Source organism: Struthio camelus, chromosome 8 (genome assembly GCF_040807025.1).
Source record: "Struthio camelus isolate bStrCam1 chromosome 8, bStrCam1.hap1, whole genome shotgun sequence".
NCBI classification, from domain to species: domain Eukaryota; kingdom Metazoa; phylum Chordata; class Aves; order Struthioniformes; family Struthionidae; genus Struthio; species Struthio camelus.
This window is the reverse complement of record NC_090949.1, coordinates 11694232-11706345: the sequence shown is the minus strand read 5'-3', so window position 1 is coordinate 11706345 and position 12114 is coordinate 11694232. Positions and strand designations below refer to the sequence as shown.

The 12114-nt window shown below is 41.2% G+C and overlaps 1 protein-coding gene across 1 annotated transcript in view; it reads left to right on the top strand.

The window, feature by feature from the left end:
- The window catches only part of ASPM (assembly factor for spindle microtubules), a 39241-nt gene that overhangs the window by 9513 nt on the left and 17614 nt on the right, over positions 1-12114 (top strand). Inside the window, exons 6-17 of the mRNA XM_068952094.1 lie at positions 247-492; positions 632-699; positions 1345-1486; positions 1574-1704; positions 2383-2558; positions 2669-2814; positions 2897-2982; positions 4071-4286; positions 10096-10309; positions 10400-10545; positions 10627-10755; positions 11576-11770. Coding sequence (XP_068808195.1) covers positions 247-492; positions 632-699; positions 1345-1486; positions 1574-1704; positions 2383-2558; positions 2669-2814; positions 2897-2982; positions 4071-4286; positions 10096-10309; positions 10400-10545; positions 10627-10755; positions 11576-11770 — 1895 coding nt within the window. The remainder of the gene's footprint in view (positions 1-246; positions 493-631; positions 700-1344; positions 1487-1573; positions 1705-2382; positions 2559-2668; positions 2815-2896; positions 2983-4070; positions 4287-10095; positions 10310-10399; positions 10546-10626; positions 10756-11575; positions 11771-12114) is intronic.

Here is a 12114-nt window from a genome sequence, read left to right as displayed (position 1 = left end):
AAGGCAGACAAAACAGTACAAAAAATTGAAGATGATACAGTTCATCTTGGAACTGAATTGCTAGTATTGCTTGCTTATGAAATCAGTATTGTTGTATTAAATACTGGACTAATTCATGCGCTTGACAGGATATATTTAGTGCAACAGATCATAAGGTTCCTGAGGAATAAAATCATTATTCAAAAGTAAAATAACAAAATGTTTGTCTGAGATGTAAAGGTATGCTATCTGTGTATGTTTAAACAGTAAATGCAGCTGCTCTTCTCTTGGGAGTAGAGAACCATCATAAAACCAGTGTTCCTAAGGCACCAACAAAAGATGAAGTATCTCTAAAAGCTTATACAGCTCACCGTAGGCTGAATAAGTTACGACGTGCAGCTTGCTGTTTGTTTACATCTGAAACAATGGTCAAAGCTATTAAGAAGCTGGAAGTTGAGATTGAAAGTAGACGTTTGCTGGTTCGTAAAGACAGACATCTATGGAAAGATATAGGTAAGAATACTAAAAGCCTGAGTATTTCCTAGTAAGCAGAAAAAGGAGTATTTGTGTCGTAAGTTGATTTAGTCTAAAACCACTTTGTTATGATATGAAGAATTTGTTGGATGTAATCTTGCAAGATGTTATTTTGCAGGAGAAAGACAGAAAGTCCTTAATTGGCTTCTATCTTACAACCCTTTGTGGCTGCGTATAGGTCTAGAGGTAAGCACAGAATTTATGGTCTATAATCAAAGCTTTAAGGAGATCTGGCAATTATTTTAGCTACAGGTGTTTGGGTGGTGTATGGGGGGGGGTTGTGTTTTGTGTTTTTTTTTTTTTTTTTTTTCCTCCTCCTGTTTTAATAATCCAGGTAGGTTAATTTCAGTTGTAGTATGTAGCCCTGCCTTTTAACCTATAACAATAGACTTACTTTGAAAAGGTGCCTACCTTATTAAAAAGCAAAATATTTTATCAAGCAAAGTGGCAGTTAACTCCCTGACCAATATCACAAAAGCAGTTTAGTGTTGGTTTCACTCTCTACTAAACTGTAAGAAACTCTTGCTGTCCTGGGGAGTTCGAATTGAATCCGCAAATGGAGATGATCATGTATGTCTCTAAATTGGATAAGATTTACTTCTGAAACTTCTTTTGGCTTCATCCTTTAGTGACTGTTTTGAAAACTTAATTGAGTTTACAGACTAATGACCAATTACTTTAACATTTATGTCTATGTCATTTACCACTATATAATTTCAATAGTGTATGTGTTTCAAAAAACTCTTCCGTAATTAAGAATATTAATTGTTTTACTTTCTTCCTTTAAGAATATTTTAATCGTTTTGCTTTCTTTCCTTCCCTGCATATTAGACTGTTTATGGAGAACTGATAACTTTGGAGAGTAATAGTGATGTTATGGGTTTAGCGATATTTATACTTAATCGCTTGCTTTGGAACCCTGACATTGCAGCAGAATACAGGCATCCCACTGTGCCTCACCTTTACCGAGAAGGTAACTACTACTTCCCCAAACAGGTTATCTTTAGCACTGGATTTTTAATTTATAAAAACCATGACTTCATGGGTTTTATCTTTCCAGGTCATGAAGAAGCTTTATCAAAATTCACACTGAAAAAACTGCTGTTGTTAGTTTGCTTTCTGGATTGTGCCAAAAAGTCTAGAATCATTGACCATGACCCTTGCCTCTTCTGCAAGGATGCAGAGTTCAAGGTGAGAAAGCTGAGATTTGATGTCGTCTTCCAACATTGTTTTATGACCAAATGTAGGATTTATATATTTTATCTGAATACATGCTGCTTTTTTAACAAGTCTTAGCTGTTCAGCCTTTTATAGATCTTGTGGTTCTATAAACAACTTCCCAAGAAAACTTTGAGGTGTTGGTCCTGTAGGAAGGATTCAATTATGTTGCATTATTTGGCTTCCCTCTCTAAAACTGAGTGTCGGCACTATTTTTAAATGCCACTCAAGTGTACTGCAGCTGATCTTAAACTGCAAGTCAGTTTTTGAGTGTTTTTCTTTTAATATTTTGTTGTCATGAGTAAGATTGCGTGACATCTGTCACACAAACTTCTTGATAAGCAAATACTTTGTATTATGCTGAAATAAAGTCTCCTTATGTTGAAATAAAGTCTCCTTTCCTTGAGTTTGTACTACGCAGACTGAGAATAGTGTTCATGGCTTTGGTGCTTTTAGTGACACATAGCTAGGTATGATGAAAATTAAAGGTGTACAAACTGGTTAAAAATACAACAAGTAAGTGTCTTTTTTGAAGTATTAAGCAAGGAAATATGGAATGCCCTTTTGGGGATAAGGGATCAAAATACCTGAGAAAATACTTAACAAGTGTTGCTGTTGCAGTGCTAAGCTTGTTATCTTGTTTTTGTTTAGACTAGCAAAGACATCCTGCTGGCATTTTCTCGAGACTTCCTGAGTGGTGAAGGTGACCTTTCCCGCCATCTTGGTTTCCTGGGACTACCTGTCAGTCACATTCAGACTCCACTTGATGAATTTGATTTTGCTGTAACAAATTTGGCTGTGGACTTGCAATGTGGCATTCGTCTTGTGTGCGTTGATACAAATCCTTGTTAACTACTTATTTCCTTTTATATAATACTTAATATGAGTTTAGCTAAGGCAGTAAGCTGTGAAATTCCTTTTTTTTTTTTTTTTTTAGGAGAACAATGGAACTTCTCACAAAAAATTGGCATCTCTCAAAACATCTGAGAGTTCCTGCAATAAGTCGTCTTCAGAAGATGCATAATGTTGACATTGTTCTTAATGTGCTTAAAGAGCGAGGAATTCAGTTGAAAGACGAAAGAGGTAAGGCCTAGAAATCAGAGCTTTCTAAGTGCATTTAAGTTACTAGTGAATGAATGTTTTAATTCTTTGCTTTATTTGATAGGTGCTTCAATTGACTCCAGAGACATTGTGGATCGACATCGAGAACGAACTTTAGCACTGTTGTGGAAAATTGTCTTTGCTTTCCAGGTATTGTTCAATTACCTTTTTTTTTTCTTTTTTTTTTTTTTTTTTCCTTTTTGATACTAATTACAGCCGAGGTAATGAAAATGCTGTTCTTCGGTGGTTCCTTGTTGTCTGTGGAGCTTCCACTAGTCAACATTTAGACTGGAAGGATTTGCCTTTTTATATTCAAAGTGCCATGCAAGCATTGCCTGTTAACTGTTACATAACGATATACTTGAGATATCATTTTAACTGTACTTTCTCTTCTGGTATACATTTGTACAACTTTTGAGGGAGAACTTAACTTTTGAGCTTATGCTGTATACTGTCAGAATTGATAATTAGAATAAAATAATGTTGATCTCAAAATGCTGGTAAGCTGTTACTAACTGAAAAAGACGTGGCAAATCAAATTTTGGATCAGCTTGTGAAGTCACACTGACAGACAATTACAGAGGAAGCTCTGAAGCTATAGCTCTTTTACTTTATATGCTGCTTTTCCATTTACCTTGAACAGTTAGGGCAAAACTGAAGAAACAAATTCTTGAAATACCATTTAAGTTACCTTAGGTCTATCATATCAGAATTGTAAAGTCTGTGGAAAAATTAAGTTAATTAAGGAAGCAAAAATAGTTTTCTTAAGACTGTTTTAAGAATTTACTTGAGTCAGATAGTCTTCTGAAAATGAATATCCAGCTGTGACAAATCCAGTTAGAAGGAATATAAATTATGAAAAATAAAATATAAGCTGAGGTAGACTTTGCCTACTAAATAGTTAAGAATAAAAATATGATTAAGTAGTTCAAAGCAATAATCCAAAAGACCATACTGCAGAACTGTCAGAGATTAATAAACTGATCTGTAACTCTTATACAGAAAGATGGCAATATGAGTGTAAGTTCTTTATTTGAAGTAGTTGGTAGCAGTCACTGTCATCTGTGCTGACAATGTGGCAGATAGTGGCTTGCGAAGTGAGAATAATTTCTCTTCAAAATGCTGTGCCTTAAGCCTCTGTATCCAGCATTATATAGTTGCTATAATGTGTTGTGTATCGGTCTGGTAGTGATGTGAATGAATTTTTTTTTTTTTTCCTTCCTTCCCCTCCCTTATAGGTGGATGTTTATCTTAATGTGGAACAGTTAAGAGAAGAAATTGAGTTTTTAAAGAATGCACACAAAATAAAAACAAAGTTGGATGCTCTCAAGCCTTTTTCAAATCACGGTAGAAGGCAAGATGATGATAGTAACTGCTCATTTCAAAGTTACAGTGAAAATGTGGAGCTGCTGATGGCTTGGGTTAATGCTGTTTGTGGATTTTACAATATCAAGGTAAGTATTTTTGTGTACATTTCTGCAAACGTATCTTTTGCTGTCATAAGAATGCTTATTCTTTCTAGAGCAGAATTCTTCAAGCTATCGGATACGTAGTAGCAGCCAATTGTTGCTGGTTTTAAGTGTTGTTGTGAACTTAATTTACTCTGATTTGGAGTAACCAGCTTTGTATGGGTTCATCTGCAGCTCTCGTTTCAAACAAATTTGAGTAAAAGGACATTTTGCCTCCCAGTGGAGATCTGATGCATAAAAATGCCTTTTTGTTTGAATATGGCATTGTTGTGGCTTTTTTCATCCTAAGACTTTGTGCATAAAGCTTCCATGACTTGTGGGAACTGTGAGAATTAAACTACTGTTTGGGCAAGACAGATTCTCCTCCTTAGAGATGTGTTATTTTTACAAGGGACATGTTTTTGGTTCTTTCCTGTAAGAAGGGAAGCCCTGTTCAAAAACTTGTCTCTACCCAGAATACGGCCATACCTCCTAATTTTGCTAAAGGACAGAACTGAACACTTAAATTGTGAGCTTGTATCAATCTTCTGCCCTGAATAACAATAACTACTGCAAAGCTATCTATAGAAGTTTCTTGAGGATCTCACTGTAGAAATATTGCTTTATTTTTTGTTTCCTCATCATTTCCTTTGGAGTTTTACTGTTGTTACGGAAATGATTTGACCCCAGGTTTCCGAGGAGCAGAGTCTCACGTACGTCTAGCGGCAAAGTTAATTATTTATTTAAATGACAGTACAGCAAAGTAACAGCTCGAGCTGGGTGCCTCTGAGGAGGTACTAATTCTCAGGCTAACTAATTCTCAAATGCCACTTTTCCCGTCCGGTTTCTGAACCGGCCACATAGGTGAGTTATCTCCAAAACCCACTCCCCTTATAATTTGCTGTTTCTCCAAATCAGCTATGACTTTAGAAATTCCATTTCATGCTGCAGCAGAAATCGGATATTGTGCTACGTTAGTAATTTTTGAATTGGGAAGCGTGGGCCTGCGCAAAGTATGCGCACTAGAGTCTTCCGATTTCTACCGGGGTGAGGGTCAATGTTTGAGCTGAAGTACCATGCACTGCCATTCAGCAGGCGCCAGATTCGTCCGTTTAAAACATCGAAAACTAAAACGTTTTCATTGTGATCTTTAACCGCAAAGCGAGTAGTCACTATAAGCCTCTTGCCCGGGAGCCGTAAATTAACCCTTGGCCGTTTGGCCAACACGTGCTCAGTTCACACTGGTAATTTTAACACTCCGCCATCCAGGTCATGCACCCAGCTTCTCAGTGTCTTGTTGTGTTAGCATTGAAATTTGTGCTCCCACATCTATTAAAACTTCACCAATTGTCAGTGAGGACCAACTGGAATAAAGATATATGGGCCATTGTCACTTATCCACTGATAAGCCTCTGCTTGCCAGACAGGCAGACCCAAATGCCTTCTGGGCATTACTCCCCCCCCCCACCCCCCCCCCCGCCCTTCCCCTTTCTGGAGGGAAGACTGGAGGAATCTCAAAGTACGCTCCCCTCTTTGGCCGTTATCTCATTTCTGGAATGCTTCAATCAGATTCAAGATTTAAGTTGAATCGTGAGGGTCAACCTGGGAATGCCTAGGGCTAAGGCTTTCCTCCACAATCCATTTCTCAGTTCTGGAGATTCTGTTCGTGGGGGCCCTTAGGCTTGTTTCCCTTTGACTTAGTTTCTGCTCCCGGGGTGGGGGGGTGCCTGTATCACTGATCTCACCCTATGATCTCTTCCCTGGGGCCTCAGGTTGGGTTTTTCAGCTGTTGGATCATCCCAGCCCATTTCACAGCTGTGGATAATGTTGCCGAGCATTAATTCTGCCTATGTAGGGAGTTGCCTGTGGGGGTTATTATCACCTAGTCTGTCTTTGCATTCTGCGGCTGTTGAGTTTTCAAAGACAGTAACAACTCAGTTGCCTTTCTACCTTCTATTCTTTCTTTAGGTCCTGCTCCTTTCTACTCCTCTTCTCCCTTTCTTCATATGTAGCTTCTGAACAGGTACCTAGCACCTTGCAGATGATTTCTTTCCCTTTTCTATCTATTGTGTGGCCCCTAGTTACCTTTAGGTGTTCTTCAGCAGCTTCCCAATTATGCTAATTGGCACGAGCCCATTCTTCTGAGAAGGGACTCGTGTTCACTCCAAGCCTCCATGAATAATTGGTGATACTACTACTCGGTGCATGTATTAGAAAATAGCTGGGCGCACCTTTCCACATCTTCGCTCAACCTGGGTGTTGTGCTTCCCCACAGTGCTAAATTACTTGGGCATCTTTTAGAAAACATGCGGCCCTGAAAGGGGTGGGTTAGTTCCCCCTGCTATGCCCAGCTCTAACGCTGCTGGATTAGGTAAAACATTAGAAACCATAAGATAGAGTCCAGCAGCTGGTAGAGTGGAAGTAGGAGAAAGAGAGGGAGAGTGAGTGACAGATAAATCTTTAGGAGGTGAGAGCGAAGGAGTATAGGGTGGAGTGGTTGCTGCAGGTGCACTACTCGTGGTACTCGCATCTGCTACAGCGAGAGTCACTCTTCGCGGGGTTCCCCTCTTCTTTTTACTTGGGTGCGGGCAGTCCCATGCCCATTTGTCCCACACATACCAATACTCCATTTGGTGAGGCTTTTCATCTTCCAGTATAATTCGTAGCATAGTTAATTTCATGGAATTGAGGATCCTTCTTCCGACCAGCCCCCTGAACTGGTCCAACATGGCCAATCTTCCTGACATAAGGTAATTGTATGCTTTCTGGATAATGCTACTTTACTATCTATCTTTTTCCCAATTTTCCAAAACCTCAGCTAAGGGCGTCCCCTTTTTCATGCCGAGTACATTTCCTATAGTCAATTGGTTATGTGTGCCTTATGCTCCTCAGGCTGCGCACCTTAAACTTTTCATGTGCCTTAGGCTGATCAGCTGCGCACCTGCACCTTAAGCTCCTCAGGCTGCACTCTCTGCCACGTGGTTGCAACAAGGGAGGGACTTGAACCCACCCTGATGTCCAAACTTGAACTTATCTTATAGAATCTGCTCAAGGCAGTTTAACGCTCACCCGTCAGTGCCTCTTGCTCCAAAGGTTCCCAGGTGAACTCACTCGCTGCTGGCAGTTGGACTTGTGGAGACGAGAGGGTCTGACAGTGGTTGCCTAGGGTCCCATCTGGGTCACCAAACTGTTACGGAAATAGTTCGACCCTAGGTTTCTGAGGAGCAGAGTCTCGCTTATGTCTAGCAGCAAAGATAATTGTTTATTTAAATGATGGTCCAGCAAAGTAACAGTTCGAGTTGGGTCCCTCTGGGGAGGGATCCTGAACAAAGAAAATTTGGGGTAATTATACTCCTTACAGTCCTATTTCCCGGCCTGCTCGTGAGTCTCTTCCAATGCTCTTTACTGAGTCAGCGGTCCCTTTCCTCTTGATTGGTTTGCATCTACGTCCAGGGATGGTTGCTATGTTCCTGCTTCATAGTGCCTTATCTTGTACAGAATGTGGAAAAGGGGACAGGCCACTTGGGAGGAATACAGGGACGTTGTCAGAGCGTGCAGGGATGCGACAAGGAAGGCTAAGGCCCAGTTGGAATTAAATTTGGCAAGGGATGTCAAGGACAACAAGAAGGCCTTCTTCAAATACATCAATAGCAAAAGGAAGACTAGGGAAAACGTGGGCCCACTGCTGAATGGAGCGGGTGCCCTGGTGACAAAGGATACAGAGAAGGCAGAGTTATTGAATGCCTTCTTTGCTTCCGTCTTCCCTGCTAAGGCCAGTCCAGAGGAATTCCAGACCTTGGAGGCAAGAGAGGAAGGCTGGAGAAAGGAAGACTCTCCCTTGGTTGAGGAGGGTCAGGTTAGAGATCTTTTGTCCAAACTTGACATCCATAAATCCATGGGGCCCTGATGGGATGCACCCACGAGTGCTGAGGGAGCTGGCGGATGTTATCGCTAGGCCACTCTCCATCATCTTTGAAAGGTCCTGGAGATCAGGAGAGGTGCCTGAGGACTGGAAGAAAGCCAATGTCACGCCAGTCTTCAAAAAGGGCAAGAAGGAGGAGCCAGGAAACTCCAGGCCTGTCAGCCTCCCCTCCGTCCCTGGAAAGGTGATGGAACAGCTCCTCCTGGAGGTCATCACTAAGCATCTGGAGGACAAGAAGGTGATCAGGAGTAGTCAGCATGGATTCACCAAAGGGAAATCATGCTTGACCAATCTGATAGCCTTCTATGACGGAATGACTGGCTGGGTAGATGAGGGCAGAGCAGTGGATGTTGTCTACCTGGACTTCAGCAAGGCTTTGGACACTGTCTCCCATCACATCCTCCTAGGTAAGCTCAGGAAGTGTGGGCTAGATGAGTGGACGGTGAGGTGGCTTGAGAACTGGCTGGATGGCCGAGCTCAGAGGGTTGTGGTGAATGGCGCAGAGTCAAGTTGGAGGCCTGTGGCTAGCGGTGTCCCCCAGGGGTCAGTCCTGGGCCCAGTCTTGTTCAATATATTCCTCAATGACCTGGCTGGAGGGACAGAGTGCACCCTCAGCAAGTTTGCTGATGATACTAAACTGGGAGGAGAGGCTAACACACCAGAAGGCTGTGCTGCCATTCAGAGGGACCTGGACAGGCTGGAGAGCTGGGTGGAGAGGAACCTCCTGAAGTTCAACAAAGGCAAGTGCAAGGTCCTGCACCTAGGCAGGAATAATCCCATGCACCAGTACAGGCTGGGGGTTGACCTGTTGGAAAGTAGCTCTGCCGAGAAGGACCTGGGAGTGCTGGTGGACAACAAGTTAATCATGAGGCAGCAGTGTGCCCTTGTGGCCAAGAAGGCCAATGGGATCCTGGGGTGCATTAGGCAGAGTGTTGCCAGCAGGTGGAGGGAGGTGATCCTGCCCCTCTCCTTAGCCCTGGTGAGGCCTCACCTGGAGTACTGTGTCCAGTTCTGGGCTCTCCAGTCCAAGAGAGACATGGAGCTCCTGGAGAGAGTCCAGCGGAGGGCTACCAAGATGATTAGAGGGCTGGAGCATCTCTCCTCTGAAGAAAGACTGCAAGAGCTGGGCCTGTTCAGCCTGGAGAAGAGAAGATTGAGAGGCGATCTCATCAACGTGTACAAGTATCTGAAGGGGGAGTGTCAAGAGGATGAGGCCAGCCTCTTCTCCGTGGTGCCCAGCAACAGGACAAGAGGCAACGGGCGGCAGAAACTGAACCACAGGAAATTCCACCTGAACATGAGGAAAAACTTCTTGACTGTGAGGGTGACAGAGCATTGGAACAGGTTGCCCAGAGAGGTGGTGGAGTCTCCTTCGCTGGAGATATTCAAAAGCCGTCTGGATGTGATCCTGGGCAATATGCTCTAGGTGACCCTGCTTGAACAGGGAGGTTGGACTAGATGATCTCCAGAGGTCCCATCCAACCTAAATGATTCTGTGATCTTATCCGAAGGTTAACCATTACCTCTGTCCATTTGTGTTCTGTATCTTTGAGGGCTGGTTCTAGTTGAGTTTGCAGTCGCATCCTCAGCAATGTCTCTTGAGCTCATTTACAATTCAGTCCTGTGGCCTGCAGGCTTCATCTACTTTTAGGCACTAGTGCTAAGCTGGGCGAAATTAAATCCCTTTTCTAACACTGTGTAGTCATTCACATCTGTTTCTGTTTTTTTTACAGCTGTATGTCATTGTATAGTGAATGTCCAAGGGAAACACTAGTCTCTTAATTTTTTTTCTGTGTTTAGAAGAAATTTTTGCAAGCATACTTGATCAATTTCAAAGTTACAAGATGACAAATTCTATGTCTAACTTATATCTTACTATATTTTGTTAAACAGGTGGAAAACTTTACAGTGTGTTTCTCGGATGGCAGAGTATTATGTCATTTGATTCATCATTATCATCCCTGTTATGTGCCTTTGGAATCTGTGTGCCAACGTACAACTCAAACAGTAGAATGCTCAAGAACCCATAAAATGGGACTAAACTCTTCCTCCTCCTCCTCAGAGTCGGATACCTCCCTAAATGTTATGGAAGGAATGTTTGACCAAAGTGAGTTATCTGATGCGCAGAGGTTCATATTAAAGATATTTCATTTTAAACTTAATCTGATTTGACCGATATTTTCGCTTCTTTGCAAAGCTGTAACTACGTCAGTCCTATACAAGGAACTGTTGGACAATGAAAGGAAAAACTTCCAGCTGATCGATGCTGCAGCTTCTGAGCTAGGTGGAATACCTGCAATGGTTCATCATTCGGACATGTCAAATACAATTCCTGATGAGAAGGTAAGATGCCTCTAGAGTTGAGGTAGCCATGTCCTACTCTCCTAGATATTCCTTAACTTGCTATGTTCTGTGTTTATTTAGGTTGTTATTACCTACCTGTCATTTCTGTGTTCGCGGCTTCTAGATCTTCGTCAAGAAACTCGAGCTGCTCGATTAATTCAGTCTGCTTGGAGAAAGCACAGACTGAAAAAGGAACTGAAACTCTCTCAGGTACCTTTTACATGAACAATATTGGTAGCTTCTACTTTGAAGAATACTAAATAAAAGATGATTAAATTCACTGTTCGGAGTACACAGGTTATTGGAATAATATTGGCATTTAAATAAAATTGGCATTTAAATAAATAGTAGCACCATTTTTGTTTTCAGAACTTACTGCCTTTTTGCTAAGGTAGTCTTCTAGTAAAAATGTTATAGTTAATGACTGTTCTGGAATAACTGCATTTGTTAAAGGCTACTGTTCTCCAAGGTTTCTTTTTTATGCTCCGATTAGAGCACATATGCTAATGATAAAACACCCCCTTTATCACTGTTTTTAAATCAATAATAGTAAAGTTGGGGGACATTTAAAAAAACAAACAAGCATTGTAGATGTAGACATTACTGTGGATTTAATTTTATACTGTGTGCATGTAGGTCTTCTGCTGTGTGCACCATACTGGCAGTAGGATTGTAACAACATTTTTTATATATTCAAGTATTATATCTGTAAGTTGCTTTTTTTTTTTCCTGTTACCCTGATGTACATCAGTCTGTTACTACAGTCTCTGGATTTCTACAAAAGCATTGGTTGGTATGTGGAAACAGAACTGGGCTTAGATGGTCCTATTGCTCTGATCTGGTATGGCTGTCTTTATGTTTGTATGTTCTTCTATTATTTAAAAATTAAACGTAGCTGAAAAGCATTCTAGCGTTCCCCATTAGTATGGATTAAATTAGCATAGATAAAATTGAGGCTTAAAAATGAATTCTTTAGGAGTGCTGAAGAAACTCCCATACTAACTGTTCACTGGAAATTTGCTCTTTGTAGGAAAGAGACATAGCTGCCCGGGTAATTCAGAAATCTGCAATCAAGTTCTTGTCTCATCGACGCATTCTTAAAAAAGAGAATGCAGCAGTTCTTATTCAGAAGTACTGGAGAAGACACTTAGCCAGGGTGAAATTTTTAAATCTAAAAAAGGCAGAACTGGAGGAAGCCAGAAGTAAATCTGCCACAATTATTCAGGTAATATGATAGAAAGTGACATTAGACAACAAGGAAGCCTGTGAGGAAAAGGCTTGTTCAGGGTTGTTTGTTCTGCTCACAGCAATTGATACCTTCTTAAACTAATGCATTTTTTAATTTTTTTGAGATGTTTTGGTAACTTTCTCTCTTCAGAGAGAGATGGTAATAAAACGTAGTGATGTTAAATCTATAATTGTTAGTTCTTTCTTACTGAATATTTTGTACTGGTATACCAAAAAGATTTAAACAGTGGGCCTTCAGCTGTTCTATGTAAGGACTGATCAGATGGTGCTGGCTTACCTCTTTGCAGCTGCTGAAAATCACTGAAGAAGCTTTAAAAAAAA